We start from the raw sequence: 22,362 nt of genomic DNA on the forward strand, positions 1-22,362 counted from the left end.
ACCATGTGTGTGTGTGTGTGTGTGCACGCTGACCCTGTGTGTGTGTGTGTGTGTGCGCTGACCCTCCCTGTGTGTGTGTGCGCGCTGACCCTCCCTGTGTGTGCGTGCGCTGACCCTCCCTGTGTGCGCGCGCGCTGACCCTCCCTGTGTGTGTGTGCGCTGACCCTCCCTGTGTGTGTGCGCGCGCTGACCCTCCCTGTGTGTGTGCGTGCGCTGACCCTCCCTGTGTGTGTGTGCGCTGACCCTACCTGTGTGTGTGCACGCTGACGCTCCCTGTGTGTGTGCGCGCTGACCCTCCCTGTCTGTGTGTGTGTGCGCTGACCCTCCCTGTGTGTGTGTGCGCACTGACCCTCCCTGTGTGTGTGTGCGCTGACGCTCCCTGTGTGTCTGTGCGCTGACCCTCCCTGTGTGTGCGCGCGCTGACCCTCCCTGTGTGTGTGCGTGCGCTGACCCTCCCTGTGTGTGTGTGCGCTGACGCTCCCTGTGTGTGTGTGCGCTGACGCTCCCTGTGTGTGTGTGCGCTGACGCTCCCTGTGTGTGTGCGCGCTGACGCTCCCTGTGTGTGTGCGCGCTGACCCTCCCTGTGTGTGTGTGTGTGTGCGCTGACCCTCCCTGTGTGTGTGTGCGCGCTGACCCTCCCTGTGTGTATGTGCGCTGAACCTCCCTGTGTGTGTGTGCACTGACCCTCCCTGTGTGTGTGCGCTGACCCTCCCTGTGTGTGTGCGCGCTGACCCTCCCTCTGTGTGTGCGCGCTGACCCTCCCTCTGTGTGTGCGCGCTGACCCTCCCTGTGTGTGTGTTTGCGCTGACCCTCCCTGTGTGTGTGTGTGCGCGCTGACCCTCCCTGTGTGTGGGTGCGCGCTGACCCTCCCTGTGTGTATGTGCGCTGACCCTCCCTGTGTGTGTCTGCACTGACCCTCCCTGTGTGTGTGTGCGCGCGCGCTGACCCTCCCTGTGTGTGCGCGCGCTGACCCTCCCTGTGTGTGTGTGCGCGCTGACCCTCCCTGTGTGTGTGTGCGCGCTGACCCTCCCTGTGTGTGTGTGCGCGCTGACCCTCCCTGTGTGTGTGTGCGCGCTGACCCTCCCTGTGTGTATGTGCGCTGACCCTCCCTGTGTGTGTGCGCGCGCTTGACCCTCCCTGTGTGTGTGTTTGCGCTGACCCTCCCTGTGTGTGTGTGCACGCGCTGACCCTCCCTGTGTGTATGTGCGCTGACCCTCCCTGTGTGTGTGTGCGCGCTGACCCTCCCTGTGTGTGTTTGCGCTGACCCTCCCTGTGTGTGTGCGCGCTGACCCTCCCTGTGTGTGTGTGCGCGCTGACCCTCCCTGTGTGTGTGCGCGCTGACCCTCCCTGTGTGTGTGTGCGCGCTGACCCTCCCTGTGTGTGTTTGCGCTGACCCTCCCTGTGTGTGTGCGCGCTGACCCTCCCTGTGTGTGTGTGCGCGCTGACCCTCCCTGTGTGTGTTTGCGCTGACCCTCCCTGTGTGTGTGTGTGCGCGCTGACCCTCCCTGTGTGTGTGCGCGCTGACCCTCCCTGTGTGTATGTGCGCTGACCCTCCCTGTGTGTGTGTGCACTGACCCTCCCTGTGTGTGTGTGCGCGCGCTGACCCTCCCTGTGTGTGCGCGCGCTGACCCTCCCTGTGTGTGTGTGCGCGCTGACCCTCCCTGTGTGTGTGTGCGCGCTGACCCTCCCTGTGTGTGTGTGCGCGCTGACCCTCCCTGTGTGTGTGTGCGCGCTGACCCTCCCTGTGTGTCTGTGCGCTGACCCTTCCTGTGTGTGTGCGCGCGCTTGACCCTCCCTGTGTGTGCTGACCCTCCCTGTGTGTGTGTGCGCGCTGACCCTCCCTGTGTGTATGTGCGCTGAACCTCCCTGTGTGTGTGTGCACTGACCCTCCCTGTGTGTGTGCGCTGACCCTCCCTGTGTGTGTGCGCGCTGACCCTCCCTCTGTGTGTGCGCGCTGACCCTCCCTCTGTGTGTGCGCGCTGACCCTCCCTGTGTGTGTGTTTGCGCTGACCCTCCCTGTGTGTGTGTGTGCGCGCTGACCCTCCCTGTGTGTGGGTGCGCGCTGACCCTCCCTGTGTGTATGTGCGCTGACCCTCCCTGTGTGTGTGTGCACTGACCCTCCCTGTGTGTGTGTGCGCGCGCGCTGACCCTCCCTGTGTGTGCGCGCGCTGACCCTCCCTGTGTGTGTGTGCGCGCTGACCCTCCCTGTGTGTGTGTGCGCGCTGACCCTCCCTGTGTGTGTGTGCGCGCTGACCCTCCCTGTGTGTGTGTGCGCGCTGACCCTCCCTGTGTGTATGTGCGCTGACCCTCCCTGTGTGTGTGCGCGCGCTTGACCCTCCCTGTGTGTGTGTTTGCGCTGACCCTCCCTGTGTGTGTGTGCGCGCGCTGACCCTCCCTGTGTGTATGTGCGCTGACCCTCCCTGTGTGTGTGTGCGCGCTGACCCTCCCTGTGTGTGTTTGCGCTGACCCTCCCTGTGTGTGTGCGCGCTGACCCTCCCTGTGTGTGTGTGCGCGCTGACCCTCCCTGTGTGTGTGCGCGCTGACCCTCCCTGTGTGTGTGTGCGCGCGTTGACCCTCCCTGTGTGTGTGTGTGTGTGTGTGTGTGTACGCGCTGACCCTCCGTGTGTGTGTGTGCGCGCTGTCCCTCCCTGTGTGTGTGCGCGCGCTGACCCTCCATGTGTGTGTGTGTGTGTGCGCGCGCGCTGACCCTCCCTGTGTGTGTGTGTGTGTGTGTGTATACGCGCTGACCCTCCGTGTGTGTGTGTGCGCGCTGACCCTCCCTGTGTGTGTGTGTTTGCGCTGACCCTCCCTGTGTGTGTGTGCGCGCTGTCCCTCCCGGTGTGTGTGTGCGCGCTGACCCTCCCTGTGTGTGTGCGCGCGCTGACCCTCCCTGTGTGTGCGCGCGCGCTGACCCTCCCGGTGTGTGTGTGTGTGTGTGCGCGCTGACCCTCCCTGTGTGTGCGTGTGCGCGCTGACCCTCCCTGTGTGTGCGCGCGCGCTGACCCTCCCGGTGTGTGTGTGTGTGTGTGCGCGCTGACCCTCCCTGTGTGTGTGTGTGCGCGCTGACCCTCCCTGTGTGTGCGCGCGCGCTGACCCTCCCGGTGTGTGTGTGTGTGTGTGTGCGCGCTGACCCTCCCTGTGTGTCTGTGTGTGTGTGCGCGCTGACCCTCCCTGTGTGTGTGTGTGCACGCTGACCCTGTGTGTGTGTGTGTGCGCTGACCCTCCCTGTGTGTGTGCGCGCGCTGACCCTCCCTGTGTGTGCGCGCGCTGACGCTCCCTGTGTGTGCGCGCGCTGACCCTCCCTGTGTGTGCGTGCGCTGACCCTCCCTGTGTGTACGTGCGCTGACCCTGTGTGTGTGTGTGTGTGTGCGCTGACCCTCCCTGTTTGTGCACGCGCTGACCCTCCCTGTGTGTGCGTGCGCTGACCCTCCCTGTGTGCGCTGACCCTCCCTGTGTGTGTGCGTGCGCTGACCCTCCCTGTGTGTGCGTGCGCTGACCCTCCCTGTGTGTGTGCGCGCTGACCCTCCCTGTGTGTGTGTGGGTGCGCGCTGACCCTTCCTGTGTGTGTGTGTGTGTGTGCGCACTGACCCTCCCTGTGTGTGTGTGCGCTGACCCTGTGTGTGTGTGCGCTGACCCTCCCTGTGTGTGTGTGCGCGCTGACCCTCCCTGTGTGGGTGTGTTTGCGCTGACCCTCCCTGTGTGTGTGTGTGTGCGCTGACCCTCCCTGTGTGTGTGTGTTTGCGCTGACCCTCCCTGTGTGTGTGTGCGCGCTGACCCTCCCTGTGTGTGTGTGTGTGTGCGCGCTGAACCTCCCTGTGTGTGTGCGCGCGCTGACCCTCCCTGTGTGTGTGTGTGTGTGTGCACTGACCCTCCCTGTGTGTGTGTGCGCTGACCCTGTGTGTGTGTGCGCTGACCCTCCCTGTGTGTGTGTGCGCGCTGACCCTCCCTGTGTGGGTGTGTTTGCGCTGACCCTCCCTGTGTGTGTGTGTGTGCGCTGACCCTCCCTGTGTGTGTGTGTTTGCGCTGACCCTCCCTGTGTGTGTGTGCGCGCTGACCCTCCCTGTGTGTGTGTGTGTGTGCGCGCTGAACCTCCCTGTGTGTGTGCGCGCGCTGACCCTCCCTGTGTGTGTGTGTGCGCGCGCTGACCCTCCCTGTGTGTGTGCGTGCGCGCTGACCCTACCTGTGTGTGCGTGTGCGCGCTGACCCTCCCTGTGTGTGTGCGCGCTGACCCTCCCTGTGTGTGTGCACGCTGACCCTCCCTGTGTGTGTGCGCGCTGACCCTCCCTGTGTGTGTGTGTGTGCGCGCTGACCCTCCCTGTGTGTGTGCGCGCGCTGACCCTCCCTGTGTGTGTGCGCGCGCTGACCCTGTGTGTGTGTGTGTGTGCACGCTGACCCTGTGTGTGTGTGTGTGCGCTGACCCTGTGTGTGTGTGTGTGCGCTGACCCTCCCTGTGTGTGTGTGTGCGCTGACCCTCCCTGTGTGTGTGTGCGCGCTGACCCTCCCTGTGTGTGTGCGCGCTGACCCTCCCTGTGTGTGTGCGCGCTGACCCTCCCTGTGTGTGTGCGCGCTGACCCTCCCTGTGTGTGCGCGCGCTGACCCTCCCTGTGTGTGCGTGCGCTGACCCTCCCTGTGTGCGCGCGCGCTGACCCTCCCTGTGTGGGTGTGCGCTGACCCTCCCTGTGTGTGTGTGCGCGGACCCTCCCTGTGTGTGTGTGCGCTGACCCTCCCTGTGTGTGTGTGCGCTGACACACCCTGTGTGTGTGTGCGCTGACCCTCCCTGTGTGTGTGTGTGCGCTGACCCTCCCTGTGTGTGTGTGTGCGCGCTGACCCTCCCTGTGTGTGTGTGCGCTGACGCTCCCTGTGTGTGTGTGCGCTGACCGTCCCTGTGTGTGTGTGTGCGCTGACCGTCCCTGTGTGTGTGCGCGCGCTGACCCTCCCTGTGTGTGTGCGTGCGCTGACCCTCCCTGTGTGTGTGCGCGCTGACCCTCCCTGTGTGTGCGCGCTGACCCTCCCTGTGTGTGTGCACGCTGACGCTCCCTGTGTGTGTGTGCGCTGACCCTCCCTGTGTGTGTGTGCGCGCTGACCCTCCCTGTGTGTGTGTGCGCTGACGCTCCCTGTGTGTGTGTGCGCTGACGCTCCCTGTGTGTGTGCGCGCTGACCCTCCCTGTGTGTGCGCGCGCTGACGCTTCCTGTGTGTGCGCGCGCTGACCCTCCCTGTGTGTGCGTGCGCTGACCCTCCCTGTGTGTACGTGCGCTGACCCTGTGTGTGTGTACGTGCGCTGACCCTGTGTGTGTGTGCGCGCGCGCTGACCCTGTGTGTGTGTGTGTGTGTGTGCGCTGACCCTCCCTGTGTGTGTGTGCGCGCTGACGCTTCCTGTGTGTGCGCGCGCTGACCCTCCCTGTGTGTGCGTGCGCTGACCCTCCCTGTGTGTACGTGCGCTGACCCTGTGTGTGTGTACGTGCGCTGACCCTGTGTGTGTGTGCGCGCGCGCTGACCCTGTGTGTGTGTGTGTGTGTGTGCGCTGACCCTCCCTGTGTGTGTGTGCGCGCTGACCCTCCCTGTGTGTGCGCGCGCTGACCCTCCCTGTGTGTGTGTGCGCTGACCCTCCCTGTGTGTGTGTGCGCGCTGACCCTCCCTGTGTGTGTGCGCTGACCCTCCCTGTGTGTGTGTGCGCTGACCCTCCCTGTGTGTGTGTGTGCTGACCCTCCCTGTGTGTGTGTGCGCTGACCCTCCCTGTGTGTGTGTGTGCGCTGACCCTCCCTGTGTGTGTGTGCGCGCTGACCCTCCCTGTGTGTGTGTGCGCGCTGACCCTCCCTGTGTGTGTGTGCGTTGACCCTCCCTGTGTGTTTGCGCGCGCTGACCCTCCCTGTGTGTGTGCGGTGCGCTGACCCTCCCTGTGTGTGTGCGCGCAGACCCTCCCTGTGTGTGCACGCTGACGCTCCCTGTGTGTGTGTGCGCTGACCCTCCCTGTGTGTGTGTGCGCGCTGACCCTCCCTGTGTGTGTGTGCGCTGACGCTCCCTGTGTGTGTGTGCGCTGACGCTCCCTGTGTGTGTGCGCGCTGACCCTCCCTGTGTGTGCGCGCGCTGACGCTCCCTGTGTGTGCGCGCGCTGACCCTCCCTGTGTGTGCGTGCGCTGACCCTCCCTGTGTGTACGTGCGCTGACCCTGTGTGTGTGTGTGCGCGCGCTGACCCTGTGTGTGTGTGTGTGTGTGTGTGTGCGCTGACCCTCCCTGTGTGTGTGTGCGCGCTGACCCTCCCTGTGTGTGCGCGCGCTGACCCTCCATGTGTGTGCGTGCGCTGACCCTCCCTGTTTGCGCTGACCCTCCCTGTGTGTGTGCGTGCGCTGACCCTCCCTGTGTGTGCGTGCGCTGACCCTCCCTGTGTGTGTGCGCGCTGACCCTCCCTGTGTGTGTGTGGGTGCGTGCTGACCCTTCCTGTGTGTGTGTGTGTGTGTGTGCACTGACCCTCCCTGTGTGTGTGTGCGCTGACCCTGTGTGTGCGCTGACCCTCCCTGTGTGTGTGTGCGCTGACCCTGTGTGTGCGCTGACCCTCCCTGTGTGTGTGTGCGCTGACCCTCCCTGTGTGTGTGTGCGTGCGCGCTGACCCTCCCTGTGTGTGTGTGTTTGCGCTGACCCTCCCTGTGTGTGTGTGTGTGTGCGCGCTGAACCTCCCTGTGTGTGTGCGCGCGCTGACCCTCCCTGTGTGTGTGTGTGTGCGCGCTGACCCTCCCTGTGTGTGTGCGCGCGCTGACCCTCCCGGTGTGTGTGTGTGTGTGCGTGCGCGCTGACCCTACCTGTGTGTGCGTGTGCGCGCTGACCCTCCCTGTGTGTGTGCGCGCTGACCCTCCCTGTGTGTGTGTGTGCGCGCTGACCCTCCCTGTGTGTGTGCGCGCGCTGACCCTCCCTGTGTGTGTGCGCGCGCTGACCCTGTGTGTGTGTGTGTGTGCACGCTGACCCTGTGTGTGTGCGTGCGCTGACCCTGTGTGTGTGTGTGTGCGCTGACCCTCCCTGTGTGTGTGTGCGCGCTGACCCTCCCTGTGAGTGTGCGCGCTGACCCTCCCTGTGTGTGCGCGCGCTGACCCTCCCCGTGTGAGCGTGCGCTGACCCTCCCTGTGTGTACGTGCGCTGACCCTGTGTGTGTGTACGTGCGCTGACCCTGTGTGTGTGTGCGCGCGCTGACCCTGTGTGTGTGTGTGTGTGTGTGCGCTGACCCTCCCTGTGTGTGTGCGCGCTGACCCTCCCTGTGTGTGCGCGCTGACCCTCCCTGTGTGTGTGTGCGCTGACCCTCCCTGTGTGTGTGTGCGCGCTGACCCTCCCTGTGTGTGTGCGCTGACCCTCCCTGTGTGTGTGTGCGCTGACCCTCCCTGTGTGTGTGTGTGTTGACCCTCCCTGTGTGTGTGTGCGCTGACCCTCCCTGTGTGTGTGTGTGCGCTGACCCTCCCTGTGTGTGTGTGCGCGCTGACCCTCCCTGTGTGTGTGTGCGTTGACGCTCCCTGTGTGTGTGTGCGCTGACCCTCCCTGTGTGTGTGCGCGCGCTGACCCTCCCTGTGTGTGTGCGGTGCGCTGACCCTCCCTGTGTGTGTGCGCGCAGACCCTCCCTGTGTGTGCACGCTGACGCTCCCTGTGTGTGTGTGCGCTGACCCTCCCTGTGTGTGTGTGCGCGCTGACCCTCCCTGTGTGTGTGTGCGCTGACGCTCCCTGTGTGTGTGTGCGCTGACGCTCCCTGTGTGTGTGCGCGCTGACCCTCCCTGTGTGTGCGCGCGCTGACGCTCCCTGTGTGTGCGCGCGCTGACCCTCCCTGTGTGTGCGTGCGCTGACCCTCCTTGTGTGTACGTGCGCTGACCCTGTGTGTGTGTGTGCGCGCGCTGACCCTGTGTGTGTGTGTGTGTGTGTGTGTGTGCGCTGACCCTCCCTGTGTGTGTGTGCGCGCTGACCCTCCCTGTGTGTGCGCGCGCTGACCCTCCATGTGTGTGCGTGCGCTGACCCTCCCTGTTTGCGCTGACCCTCCCTGTGTGTGTGCGTGCGCTGACCCTCCGTGTGTGCGCGTGCGCTGACCCTCCCTGTGTGTGCGTGCGCTGACCCTCCCTGTGTGTGTGCGCGCTGACCCTCCCTGTGTGTGTGTGGGTGCGCGTGCACTGACCCTCCCTGTGTGTGTGTGCGCTGACCCTGTGTGTGCGCTGACCCTCCCTGTGTGTGTGTGCGCTGACCCTGTGTGTGCGCTGACCCTCCCTGTGTGTGTGTGCGCTGACCCTCCCTGTGTGTGTGTGCGCGCTGACCCTCCCTGTGTGTGTGTGTTTGCGCTGACCCTCCCTGTGTGTGTGTGTGTGTGCGCGCTGAACCTCCCTGTGTGTGTGCGCGCGCTGACCCTCCCTGTGTGTGTGTGTGTGCGCGCTGACCCTCCCTGTGTGTGTGCGCGCGCTGACCCTCCCGGTGTGTGTGTGTGTGTGCGTGCGCGCTGACCCTACCTGTGTGTGCGTGTGCGCCCTGACCCTCCCTGTGTGTGTGCGCGCTGACCCTCCCTGTGTGTGTGTGTGCGCGCTGACCCTCCCTGTGTGTGTGCGCGCGCTGACCCTCCCTGTGTGTGTGCGCGCGCTGACCCTGTGTGTGTGTGTGTGTGCACGCTGACCCTGTGTGTGTGTGTGCGCTGACCCTGTGTGTGTGTGTGTGCGCTGACCCTCCCTGTGTGTGTGTGCGCGCTGACCCTCCCTGTGTGTGTGCGCGCTGAACCTCCCTGTGTGTGCGCGCGCTGACCCTCCCTGTGTGAGCGTGCGCTGACCCTCCCTGTGTGCGCGCGCGCTGACCCTCCCTGTGTGTGTGTGCGCTGACCCTCCCTGTGTGTGTGCGCGCGCTGACCCTCCCTGTGTGTGAGCGTGCGCTGACCCTCCCTGTGTGTGTGTGCGCTGACCCTCCCTGTGTGTGTGCACGCTGACACTCCCTGTGTGTGTGCGCGCTGACCCTCCCTGTGTGTGTGTGTGTGCGCTGACCCTCCCTGTGTGTGTGTGCGCGCTGACCCTCCCTGTGTGTGTGTGCGCTGACGCTCCCTGTGTGTGTGTGCGCTGACCCTCCCTGTGTGTGTGCGTGCGCTGACCCTCCCTGTGTGTGTGCGTGCGCTGACCCTCCCTGTGTGTGTGCGCGCTGACCCTCCCTGTGTGTGTGCACGCTGACGCTCCCTGTGTGTGTGCGCGCTGACCCTCCCTGTGTGTGTGTGCGCGCTGACCCTCCCTGTGTGTGTGTGCGCTGACGCTCCCTGTGTGTGTGTGCGCTGACGCTCCCTGTGTGTGTGTGCGCTGACGCTCCCTGTGTGTGTGCGCGCTGACCCTCCCTGTGTGTGTGTGCGCGCTGACCCTCCCTGTGTGTGTGCGCGCGCTGACCCTCCCTGTGTGTGCGTGTGTGCGCGCTGACCCTCCCTGTGTGTGTGCGCGCGCTGACCCTCCCTGTGTGTGCGCGCTGACCCTGTGTGTGTGTGTGTGTGCACGCTGACCCTGTGTGTGTGTGTGTGTGTGTGTGTGTGTGTGCGCTGACCCTCCCTGTGTGTGTGTGCGCGCTGACCCTCCCTGTGTGTGTGTGCGCTGACCCTCCCTGTGTGTGCGCGCGCTGACCCTCCCTGTGTGTGCGTGCGCTGACCCTCCCTGTGTGCGCGCGCGCTGACCCTCCCTGTGTGTGTGTGCGCTGACCCTCCCTGTGTGTGTGCGCGCGCTGACCCTCCCTGTGTGTGTGCGTGCGCTGACCCTCCCTGTCTGTGTGTGCGCTGACCCTCCCTGTGTGTGTGCACGCTGACGCTCCCTGTGTGTGTGCGCGCTGACCCTCCCTGTGTGTGTGTGTGTGCGCTGACCCTCCCTGTGTGTGTGTGCGCGCTGACCCTCCTTGTGTGTGTGTGCGCTGACGCTCCCTGTGTGTCTGTGCGCTGACCCTCCCTGTGTGTGTGCGCGCGCTGACCCTCCCTGTGTGTGTGCGTGCGCTGACCCTCCCTGTGTGTGTTTGCGCTGACGCTCCCTGTGTGTGTGTGCGCTGACGCTCCCTGTGTGTGTGTGCGCTGACGCTCCCTGTGTGTGTGCGCGCTGACGCTCCCTGTGTGTGTGCGCGCTGACCCTCCCTGTGTGTGTGTGTGTGTGCGCTGACCCTCCCTGTGTGTGTGTGCGCGCTGACCCTCCCTGTGTGTATGTGCGCTGAACCTCCCTGTGTGTGTGTGCACTGACCCTCCCTGTGTGTGTGCGCTGACCCTCCCTGTGTGTGTGCGCGCTGACCCTCCCTCTGTGTGTGCGCGCTGACCCTCCCTCTGTGTGTGCGCGCTGACCCTCCCTGTGTGTGTGTTTGCGCTGACCCTCCCTGTGTGTGTGTGTGCGCGCTGACCCTCCCTGTGTGTGGGTGCGCGCTGACCCTCCCTGTGTGTATGTGCGCTGACCCTCCCTGTGTGTGTGTGCACTGACCCTCCCTGTGTGTGTGTGCGCGCGCGCTGACCCTCCCTGTGTGTGCGCGCGCTGACCCTCCCTGTGTGTGTGTGCGCGCTGACCCTCCCTGTGTGTGTGTGCGCGCTGACCCTCCCTGTGTGTGTGTGCGCGCTGACCCTCCCTGTGTGTGTGTGCGCGCTGACCCTCCCTGTGTGTGTGTGCGCGCTGACCCTCCCTGTGTGTCTGTGCGCTGACCCTCCCTGTGTGTGTGTGCGCGCTGACCCTCCCTGTGTGTGTTTGCGCTGACCCTCCCTGTGTGTGTGCGCGCTGACCCTCCCTGTGTGTGTGTGCGCGCTGACCCTCCCTGTGTGTGTGCGCGCTGACCCTCCCTGTGTGTGTGTGCGCGCTGACCCTCCCTGTGTGTGTTTGCGCTGACCCTCCCTGTGTGTGTGCGCGCTGACCCTCCCTGTGTGTGTGTGCGCGCTGACCCTCCCTGTGTGTGTTTGCGCTGACCCTCCCTGTGTGTGTGTGTGCGCGCTGACCCTCCCTGTGTGTGTGCGCGCTGACCCTCCCTGTGTGTATGTGCGCTGACCCTCCCTGTGTGTGTGTGCACTGACCCTCCCTGTGTGTGTGTGCGCGCGCTGACCCTCCCTGTGTGTGCGCGCGCTGACCCTCCCTGTGTGTGTGTGCGCGCTGACCCTCCCTGTGTGTGTGTGCGCGCTGACCCTCCCTGTGTGTGTGTGCGCGCTGACCCTCCCTGTGTGTCTGTGCGCTGACCCTTCCTGTGTGTGTGCGCGCGCTTGACCCTCCCTGTGTGTGCTGACCCTCCCTGTGTGTGTGTGCGCGCTGACCCTCCCTGTGTGTGTGTGCGCTGACCCTCCCTGTGTGTGTGCGCGCTGACCCTCCCTGTGTGTGTGCGCGCTGACGCTCCCTGTGTGTGTGCGCGCTGACCCTCCCTGTGTGTGCGCGCTGACCCTCCCTGTGTGTGTGTGCGCTGACCCTCCCTGTGTGTGTGTTTGCGCTGACCCTCCCTGTGTGTGTTTGCGCTGACCCTCCCTGTGTGTGTGTGCGCTGACCCTCCCTGTGTGTGTGCGCGCTGACCCTTCCTGTGTGGGTGCGCGCTGACCCTCCCTGTGTGTGTGTGCGCTGACCCTCCCTGTGTGTGTGTTTGCGCTGGCCCTCCCTGTGTGTGTGTTTGCGCTGACCCTCCCTGTGTGTGTGTTTGCGCTGACCCTCCCTGTGTGTGTGTGAGTGTGTTGCTGAGGGAGGTATATGCAGTGTTTCTAAGATGTTACAGCTTTTGCTGACTTAATAGTGGATGAGATCTGATATAACTGTCCCCACCCCCACACTCTTCCCCCACCCCCGCACACTCCCCCATCTCCCCCTCCCTCCCACAACTCCCCCCTCCCTGCTCACCCTCCCTCCCCACACTCACTCAACACCCCTTTCCTCCCCACACCCCCTCTCCCTCCCCACATCCCCTCTCTCTCCCCACATCCCCTCCCCCTCCCCCTCCCCACACCCCCTCTCCCTCCCCACACCCCCTCTCCCTCCCCACACCCCCTCTCCCTCCCCACACCCCCTCTCCCTCCCCACACCCCCTCTCCCTCCCCACACCCCCTCTCCCTCCCCACACCCCCTCTCCCTCCCCACACCCCCTCAACACCCTCTCTCCCTCCCCACACCCCCTCAACACCCCCTTTCCTCCCCACACCGCCTCTCCCTCCCCACACCCCCTCTCCCTCCCCACACTCCCTCTCCCTCCCCACACTCCCTCTCCCTCCCCACACCCCCTCTCCCTCCCCACACCCTCTCTCCCTCCCCACACCCCCTCAACACCCCCTCTCCCTCCCACACCCCCTCAACACCCTCTCTCTCACCCCACACCCCCACTCCCTCCCCACACCCCCTCAACACCCTCGCTCCCTCCCCACACCCCCTCAACACCCCCTTTCCTCCCCACACCCCCTCTCCCTCCCCACACCCGCTCTCCCTCCCCACACCCGCTCTCCCTCCCCACACCCCCTCTCCCTCCCCACACCCCCTCTCCCTCCCCACACCCCCTCTCCCTCCCCACACCCTCTCTCCCTCCCCACACCCCATCTCCCTCCCCACACCCTCTCTCCCTCACCACACCCCCTCAACACCCCCTCTCCCTCCCACACCCCCTCAACACCCTCTCTCTCACCCCACACCCCCACTCCCTCCCCACACCCCCTCAACACCCTCGCTCCCTCCCCACACCCCCTCAACACCCCCTTTCCTCCCCACACCCCCTCTCCCTCCCCACACCCGCTCTCCCTCCCCACACCCGCTCTCCCTCCCCACACCCGCTCTCCCTCCCCACACCCCCTCTCCCTCCCCACACCCCCTCTCCCTCCCCACACCCCCTCTCCCTCCCCACACCCTCTCTCCGTCCCCACACCCCCTCAACACCCCCTCTCCCTCCCCACACCCCCTCAACACCCTCTCTCTCCCCACACCCCCTCTCCCTCCCCACACCCTCTCTCCCTCCCTCAACACCCTCTCTCCCTCCCCACACCCCCTCTCCCTCCCACAACACCCTCTCTCCCTCCCCACACCCTCCCTCCCCACACCCCCTCTCTCTCCCCACACCCCCTCAACAGTTTCTCCCTCCCCACACCCCCTCTCCCTCCCCACACCCCCTCTCCCTCCCCACACCCCCTCTCCCTCCCCACACCCCCTCTCCCTCCCCACACCCCCTCTCCCTCCCCACACCCCCTCTCCCTCCCCACACCCCCTCTCCCTCCCCACACCCCCTCTCCCTCCCCACACCCCCTCTCCCTCCCCACAGCCCCTCTCCCTCCCCACACCCCCGCTCCCTCCCCACACCCCCTCTCCCTCCCCACACCCCCTCTCCCTCCCCACACCCCCTCTCCCTCCCCACACCCCCTCAACACCCTCTCTCTCTCCCCACCCTCCCCACATCCCCTCTACCTCCCCACACCCTCTCTCCCTCCCCACACCCCCTCTCCCTCCCCACACCCCCTCAACACCCTCTCTCTCTCCCCACACCCCCTCTCCCTCCCCACACCCTCTCTCCCTCCCTCAACACCCTCTCTCCCTCCCCACACCCCCTCTCCCTCCCTCAACACCCTCTCTCCCTCCCCACACCCCCTCTCTCTCCCCACACCCCCTCAACAGTTTCTCCCTCCCCACACCCCCTCTCCCTCCCCACACCCCCTCTCCCTCCCCACACCCCCTCTCCCTCCCCACACCCCCTCTCCCTCCCCACACCCCCTCTCCCTCCCCACACCCCCTCTCCCTCCCCACACCCCCTCTCCCTCCCCACACCCCCTCTCCCTCCCCACACCCCCTCTCCCTCCCCACACCCCCTCTCCCTCCCCACACCCCCTCTCCCTCCCCACAGCCCCTCTCCCTCCCCACACCCCCTCTCCCTCCCCACACCCCCTCTCCCTCCCCACACCCCCTCTCCCTCCCCACACCCCCTCTCCCTCCCCACACCCCCTCTCCCTCCCCACACCACCTCTCCCTCCCCACACCCCCTCAACACCCTCTCTCTCTCCCTACCCTCCCCACATCCCCTCTACCTCCCCACACCCTCTCTCCCTCCCCACACCCCCTCTCCCTCCCCACACCCCCTCAACACCCTCTCTCCCTCCCCACTCCCCCTCTCCCTCCCCACACCACCTCCTCACCCTCTCTCCCTCCCTTCACCCCCTCAACACCCTCTCTCCCTCCCCACTCCCCTTCTCCCTCTCCACACCCCCTCAACACCCTCTCTCCCTCCCCACACCCCCTCAACACCCTCTCTCCCTCCCCACTCCCCATCTCCCTTCCCACACCCCCTCAACACCCTCTCTCCCTCCCCACACCCCCTCTCCCTCCCCACATTCCCTCTACCTCCCCACAACTGCTCAACACCCTCTCCTCCTCCCCACACCCCCTCTCCCTTCCAACACCCCTCTTCCTCCCACCCCCCCGTACTCACCCAATCTCTCTCTCTATACTCAGGTGTTTATATTTCTGGGGGAGCTGCTCCTTTCTCTAAACTGGGCGATTGTTGCAGATATTCTGCTGGTGAGTATCTCCACACCAGAGTCATGGAGCGGGGAGAGTGTCTGTCAGTGTGTGTACACATTCCCCAGTGTGTGTAAACAGGGACACGGGGCGGGGAGAGTGTCTGTCAGTGTGTGTACACATTCCCCAGTGTGTGTAAACAGGGACACGGGGTGGGGAGAGTGTCTGTCAGTGTGTGTACACATTCCCCAGTGTGTGTGAAACAGGAACACGGTGCGGGGAGAGTATTCTGTCAGTGTGTGGACACACTCTCCAGTTTGTGTGAAACAGGGACACGGTGCGGGGGGAGTTTCTGTTAGTGTGTGTACACATTCCCCAGTGTGTGTGAAACAGGGACACGGTGCGGGGAGAGTATCTGTCAGTGCGTGTACACATTCCCCAGTGTGTGTGAAACAGGGACACGGTGCGGGGAGAGTATCTGTCAGTGCGTGTACACATTCCCCAGTGTGTGTGAAACAGGGACACGGTGCGGGGAGAGTGTCTGTCAGTGTGTGTACACAGTCCCCAGTGTGTGTGAAACAGGGACACGGTGCGGGGAGAGTATCTGTCAGTGTGTGTACACAGTCCCCAGTGTGTGTGAGTCAGGGACACGGTGCGGGGAGAGTAATCTGTCAGTGTGTGTACACATTCCCCAGTGTGTGAGAAACAGGGACACGGTGTGGGGAGAGTATTCTGTCAGTGTGTGTACACATTCCCCAGTGTGTGTGAAACAGGGACACGGGGCGGGGAGAGTATCTGTCAGTGTGTGTACACATTCCCCAGTGTGTGTGAAACAGGGACACGGTGCGGGAAGAGTGTCTGTCAGTGTGTGTATACATTCCCCAGTGTGTGTAAACAAGGACACTGTGCGGGGAGAGTATTCTGTCAGTGTGTGTCCACATTCCCCAGTGTGTGTGAAACAGGGACACGGTGCGGGGAGAGTGTCTGTCAGTGTGTGTTCATATTCCCCAGAGTGTGTAACAGGGACACGGTGCGGGGAGAGTGTCTGTCAGTGTGTGTACACATTCCCCAGTGTGTGTAAACAGGGACACGGTGCGGGGAGGGTGTCTGTCAGTGTGTGTACACATTTCCCAGTGTGTGTGAAACAGGGACACGGTGCGGGGAGAGTATCAATCAGTGTGTGTACACATTCCCCAGTGTGTGTAACAGGGTCACGGTGCGGGGAGAGTATTCTGTTGGTGTGTGTACACATTCCCCAGTGTGTGAAACAGGGACACGGTGCGGGGAGAGTATCTGTCAGTGTGTGTACACATTCCCCAGTGTGTGTGAAACAGGGACACGGTGCGGGGAGAGTATTCTGTCAGTGTGTGTACACATTCCCCAGTGTGTGTGAAACAGGGACACGGTGCAGGGAGAGTGTCTGTCAGTGTGTGGACACATTCCCCAGTGTGTGTGAAACAGGGACACGGTGCGGGGAGAGTATTCTGTCAGTGTGTGTACACAGTCCCCAGTGTGTGTGAGTCAGGGACACGGGGCGGGGAGAGTATCTGTCAGTGTGTGTACACATTCCCCAGTGTGTGTGAAACAGGGACACGGTGCGGGGAGAGTTTCTGTCAGTGTGTGTACACATTCCCCAGTGTGTGTGAAACAGGGACACGTTGCGGGGAGAGTATTCTGTCAGTGTGTGTACACAGTCCCCAGTGTGTGTGAGTCAGGGACACGGGGCGGGGAGAGTATCTGTCAGTGTGTGTACACATTCCCCAGTGTGTGTGAAACAGGGACACGGTGCGGGGAGAGTATCAGTCAGTGTGTGTACACATTCCCCAGTGTGTGTGAAACAGGGACACGGTGCAGGGAGAGTATTCTGTCAGTGTGTGTACACATTCCCCAGTGTGTGTGAAACAGGGACACGGTGCGGGGAGAGTGTCTGTCAGTGTGTGTACACATTCCCCAGTGTGTGTGAAACAGGGACACGGTGCAGGGAGAGTATTCTTTCAGTGTGTGTACACATTTCCCAGTGTGTGTGAAACAGGGACACGGTGCGGGGAGAGTGTCTGTCAGTGTGTGTACACAGTCCCCAGTGTGTGTGAAACAGGGACACGGTGCGGGGAGAGTATCTGTCAGTGTGTGTACACAGTCCCCAGTGTGTGTGAGTCAGGGACACGGGGCGGGGAGAGTAATCTGTCAGTGTGTGTACACATTCCCCAGTGTGTGTGAAACAGGGACACGGTGTGGGGAGAGTATTCTGTCAGTGTGTGTACACATTCCCCAGTGTGTGTGAAACAGGGACACGGTGCGGGGAGAGTACTCTGTCAGTGTGTGTACACATTCCCCAGTGTGTGTGAAACAGGGACACGGTGCGGGGAGAGTGTCTGTCAGTGTGTGTACACATTCCCCAGTGTGTGTGAAACAGGGACACGGTGCGGGGAGAGTATTCTGTCAGTGTGTGTACACATTCCCCAGTGTGTGTAAACAGGGACACCGGGCGGGGAGAGTATTCTGTCAGTGTGTGTACACATTCCCCAGTGTGTGTGAAACAGGGACACGTTGCGGGGAGAGTATTCTGTCAGTGTGTGTACACAGTCCCCAGTGTGTGTGAGTCAGGGACACGGGGCGGGGAGAGTATCTGTCAGTGTGTGTACACATTCCCCAGTGTGTGTGAAACAGGGACACGGTGCGGGGAGAGTATCAGTCAGTGTGTGTACACATTCCCCAGTGTGTGTGAAACAGGGACACGGTGCAGGGAGAGTATTCTGTCAGTGTGTGTACACATTCCCCAGTGTGTGTGAAACAGGGACACGGTGCGGGGAGAGTGTCTGTCAGTGTGTGTACACATTCCCCAGTGTGTGTGAAACAGGGACACGGTGCAGGGAGAGTATTCTTTCAGTGTGTGTACACATTTCCCAGTGTGTGTGAAACAGGGACACGGTGCGGGGAGAGTGTCTGTCAGTGTGTGTACACAGTCCCCAGTGTGTGTGAAACAGGGACACGGTGCGGGGAGAGTATCTGTCAGTGTGTGTACACAGTCCCCAGTGTGTGTGAGTCAGGGACACGGGGCGGGGAGAGTAATCTGTCAGTGTGTGTACACATTCCCCAGTGTGTGTGAAACAGGGACACGGTGTGGGGAGAGTATTCTGTCAGTGTGTGTACACATTCCCCAGTGTGTGTGAAACAGGGACACGGTGCGGGGAGAGTACTCTGTCAGTGTGTGTACACATTCCCCAGTGTGTGTGAAACAGGGACACGGTGCGGGGAGAGTGTCTGTCAGTGTGTGTACACATTCCCCAGTGTGTGTGAAACAGGGACACGGTGCGGGGAGAGTATTCTGTCAGTGTGTGTACACATTCCCCAGTGTGTGTAAACAGGGACACCGGGCGGGGAGAGTATTCTGTCAGTGTGTGTACACATTCCCCAGTGTGTGTAAACAGGGACACGGGGCGTGGTGAGTATTCTGTCAGTGTGTGTACACATTCCCCAGTGTGTGTAAACAGGGACATGGTGCGGGGAGAGTATTCTGTCGGTGTGTGTACACATTCCCCAGTGTGTGTAAACAGGGACACGGGGCTGGGAGTGTATTCTGTTAGTGTGTGTACACATTCCCCAGTGTGTGTGAAACAGGGACACGGTGCGGGGAGAGTACTCTGTCAGTGTGTGTACACATTCCCCAGTGTGTGTACACATTCCCCAGTGTGTGTGAAACAGGGACACGGTGCGGGGAGAGTATTCTGTCAGTGTGTGTACACATTCCCCAGTGTGTGTGAAACAGGGATACGGTGCAGGGTGAGTGTCTGTCAGTGTGTGGACACATTCCCCAGTGTGTGTGAAACAGGGACATGGTGCGGGGAGAGTATTCTGTCAGTGTGTGTACACAGTCCCCAGTGTGTGTGAGTCAGGGACACGAGGCGGGGAGAGTATCTGTCAGTGAGTGTACACATTCCCCAGTGTGTGTGAAACAGGGACACGGTGCGGGGAGAGTATCAGTCAGTGTGTGTACACATTCCCCAGTGTGTGTGAAACAGGGACACGGTGCGGGGAGAGTATCTGTCAGTGTGTGTACACATTCCCCAGTGTGTGTGAAACAGGGACACGGTGCGGGGAGAGTATTCTGTCAGTGTGTGTACACAGTCCCCAGTGTGTGTGAGTAAGGGACACGGGGCGGGGAGAGTATCTGTCAGTGTGTGTACACATTCCCCAGTGTGTGTGAAACAGGGACACGGTGCAGGGAGAGTATTCTGTCAGTGTGTGTACACATTCCCCAGTGTGTGTGAAACAGGGACACGGTGCGGGGAGAGTATCTGTCAGTGTGTGTACACAGTCCCCAGTGTGTGTGAGTCAGGGACACGGTGCGGGGAGAGTAATCTGTCAGTGTGTGTACACATTCCCCAGTGTGTGTGAAACAGGGACACGGTGTGGGGAGAGTATTCTGTCAGTGTGTGTACACATTCCCCAGTGTGTGTGAAACAGGGACACGGTGCGGGGAGAGTGTCTGTCAGTGTGTGTACACAGTCCCCAGTGTGTGTGAAACAGGGACACGGTGCGGGGAGAGTATCTGTCAGTGTGTGTACACAGTCCCCAGTGTGTGTGAGTCAGGGACACGGTGCGGGGAGAGTAATCTGTCAGTGTGTGTACACATTCCCCAGTGTGTGTGAAACAGGGACACGGTGTGGGGAGAGTATTCTGTCAGTGTGTGTACACATTCCCCAGTGTGTGTGAAACAGGGACACGGGGCGGGGAGAGTATCTGTCAGTGTGTGTACACATTCCCCAGTGTGTGTGAAACAGGGACACGGTGCGGGAAGAGTGTCTGTCAGTGTGTGTATACATTCCCCAGTGTGTGTGAAACAGGGACACGGTGCGGGGAGAGTATTCTGTCAGTGTGTGTACACAGTCCCCAGTGTGTGTGAGTAAGGGACACGGGGCGGGGAGAGTATCTGTCAGTGTGTGTACACATTCCCCAGTGTGTGTGAAACAGGGACACGGTGCAGGGAGAGTATTCTGTCAGTGTGTGTACACATTCCCCAGTGTGTGTGAAACAGGGACACGGTGCGGGGAGAGTGTCTGTCAGTGTGTGTACACAGTCCCCAGTGTGTGTGAAACAGGGACACGGTGCGGGGAGAGTATCTGTCAGTGTGTGTACACAGTCCCCAGTGTGTGTGAGTCAGGGACACGGTGCGGGGAGAGTAATCTGTCAGTGTGTGTACACATTCCCCAGTGTGTGAAACAGGGACACGGTGTGGGGAGAGTATTCTGTCAGTGTGTGTCCACATTCCCCAGTGTGTGTGAAACAGGGACACGGTGCGGGGAGAGTGTCTGTCAGTGTGTGTTCATATTCCCCAGTGTGTGTGAAACAGGGACACGGTGCGGGGAGAGTATCAATCAGTGTGTGTACACATTCCCCAGTGTGTGTAACAGGGTCACGGTGCGGGGAGAGTATTCTGTTAGTGTGTGTACACATTCCCCAGTGTGTGAAACAGGGACACGGTGCGGGAGAGTATTCTGTCAGTGTGTGTACACATTCCCCAGTGTGTGTGAAACAGGGACACGGTGCAGGGAGAGTGTCTGTCAGTGTGTGGACACATTCCCCAGTGTGTGTGAAACAGGGACACGGTGCGGGGAGAGTATTCTGTCAGTGTGTGTACATAGTCCCCAGTGTGTGTGAGTCAGGGACACGGGGCGGGGAGAGTATGTCAGTGTGTGTACACATTCCCCAGTGTGTGTGAAACAGGGACACGGTGCGGGGAGAGTATCGTCAGTGTGTGTACACATTCCCCAGTGTGTGTGAAACAGGGACACGGTGCGGGGAGAGTATTCTGTCAGTGTGTGTACACAGTCCCCAGTGTGTGTGAGTCAGGGACACGGGGCGGGGAGAGTATCTGTCAGTGTGTGTACACAGTCCCCAGTGTGTGTGAAACAGGGACACGGTGCGGGGAGAATGTCTGTCAGTGTGTGTACACAGTCCCCAGTGTGTGTGAAACAGGGACACGGTGCGGGGAGAATGTCTGTCAGTGTGTGTACACATTCCCCAGTGTGTGTGAGTCAGGGACACGGGGCGGGGAGAGTAATCTGTCAGTGTGTGTACACATTCCCCAGTGTGTGTGAAACAGGGACACGGTGTGGGGAGAGTATTCTGTCAGTGTGTGTACACATTCCCCAGTGTGTGTGAAACAGGGACACGGTGCGGGGAGAGTACTCTGTCAGTGTGTGTACACATTCCCCAGTGTGTGTGAAACAGGGACACGGTGCGGGGAGAGTGTCTGTCAGTGTGTGTACACATTCCCCAGTGTGTGTGAAACAGGGACACGGTGCGGGCAGAGTACTCTGTCAGTGTGTGTACACATTCCCCAGTGTGTGTGAAACAGGGACACGGTGCGGGGAGAGTATTCTGTCAGTGTGTGTACACAGTCCCCAGTGTGTGTGAGTCAGGGACACGGGGCGGGGAGAGTATCTGTCAGTGTGTGTACACATTCCCCAGTGTGTGTGAAACAGGGACACGGTGCGGGGAGAGTATCAGTCAGTGTGTGTACACATTCCCCAGTGTGTGTGAAACAGGGACACGGTGCAGGGAGAGTATTCTGTCAGTGTGTGTACACATTCCCCAGTGTGTGTGAAACAGGGACACGGTGCGGGGAGAGTGTCTGTCAGTGTGTGTACACATTCCCCAGTGTGTGTGAAACAGGGACACGGTGCAGGGAGAGTATTCTGTCAGTGTGTGTACACATTTCCCAGTGTGTGTGAAACAGGGACACGGTGCGGGGAGAGTGTCTGTCAGTGTGTGTACACAGTCCCCAGTGTGTGTGAAACAGGGACACGGTGCGGGGAGAGTATCTGTCAGTGTGTGTACACAGTCCCCAGTGTGTGTGAGTCAGGGACACGGGGCGGGGAGAGTAATCTGTCAGTGTGTGTACACATTCCCCAGTGTGTGTGAAACAGGGACACGGTGCAGGGAGAGTATTCTGTCAGTGTGTGTACACATTCCCCAGTGTGTGTGAAACAGTGACACGGGGCGGGGAGAGTACTCTGTCAGTGTGTGTACACATTCCCCAGTGTGTGTGAAACAGGGACACGGTGCGGGGAGAGTGTCTGTCAGTGTGTGTACACATTCCCCAGTGTGTGTGAAACAGGGACACGGTGCGGGCAGAGTACTCTGTCAGTGTGTGTACACATTCCCCAGTGTGTGTGAAACAGGGACACGGTGCGGGGAGAGTATTCTGTCAGTGTGTGTACACATTCCCCAGTGTGTGTAAACAGGGACACCGGGCGGGGAGAGTATTCTGTCAGTGTGTGTACACATTCCCCAGTGTGTGTAAACAGGGACACGGGGCGTGGTGAGTATTCTGTCAGTGTGTGTACACATTCCCCAGTGTGTGTAAACAGGGACATGGTGCGGGGAGAGTATTCTGTCGGTGTGTGTACACATTCCCCAGTGTGTGTAAACAGGGATACGGGGCTGGGAGTGTATTCTGTTAGTGTGTGTACACATTCCCCAGTGTGTGTGAAACAGGGACACGGTGCGGGGAGAGTACTCTGTCAGTGTGTGTACACATTCCCCAGTGTGTGTACACATTCCCCAGTGTGTGTGAAACAGGGACACGGTGCGGGGAGAGTATTCTGTCAGTGTGTGTACACATTCCCCAGTGTGTGTGAAACAGGGATACGGTGCAGGGTGAGTGTCTGTCAGTGTGTGGACACATTCCCCAGTGTGTGTGAAACAGGGACATGGTGCGGGGAGAGTATTCTGTCAGTGTGTGTACACAGTCCCCAGTGTGTGTGAGTCAGGGACACGGGGCGGGGAGAGTATCTGTCAGTGAGTGTACACATTCCCCAGTGTGTGAAACAGGGACACGGTGCGGGGAGAGTATCAGTCAGTGTGTGTACATATTCCCCAGTGTGTGTGAAACAGGGACACGGTGCGGGGAGAGTATCTGTCAGTGTGTGTACACATTCCCCAGTGTGTGTGAAACAGGGACAC

The 22,362-nt window shown here is 61.7% G+C and overlaps 1 protein-coding gene across 1 annotated transcript in view; it reads left to right on the top strand.

The window, feature by feature from the left end:
- The window catches only part of spns1 (SPNS lysolipid transporter 1, lysophospholipid), a 176,255-nt gene that overhangs the window by 111,287 nt on the left and 42,606 nt on the right, over positions 1 to 22,362 (top strand). The window contains exon 9 of the mRNA XM_072484166.1: positions 14,389 to 14,454. Coding sequence (XP_072340267.1) covers positions 14,389 to 14,454 — 66 coding nt within the window. The remainder of the gene's footprint in view (positions 1 to 14,388; positions 14,455 to 22,362) is intronic.

The sequence above is a fragment of the Scyliorhinus torazame genome, chromosome 19, assembly GCF_047496885.1.
Source record: "Scyliorhinus torazame isolate Kashiwa2021f chromosome 19, sScyTor2.1, whole genome shotgun sequence".
Taxonomy (NCBI): domain Eukaryota; kingdom Metazoa; phylum Chordata; class Chondrichthyes; order Carcharhiniformes; family Scyliorhinidae; genus Scyliorhinus; species Scyliorhinus torazame.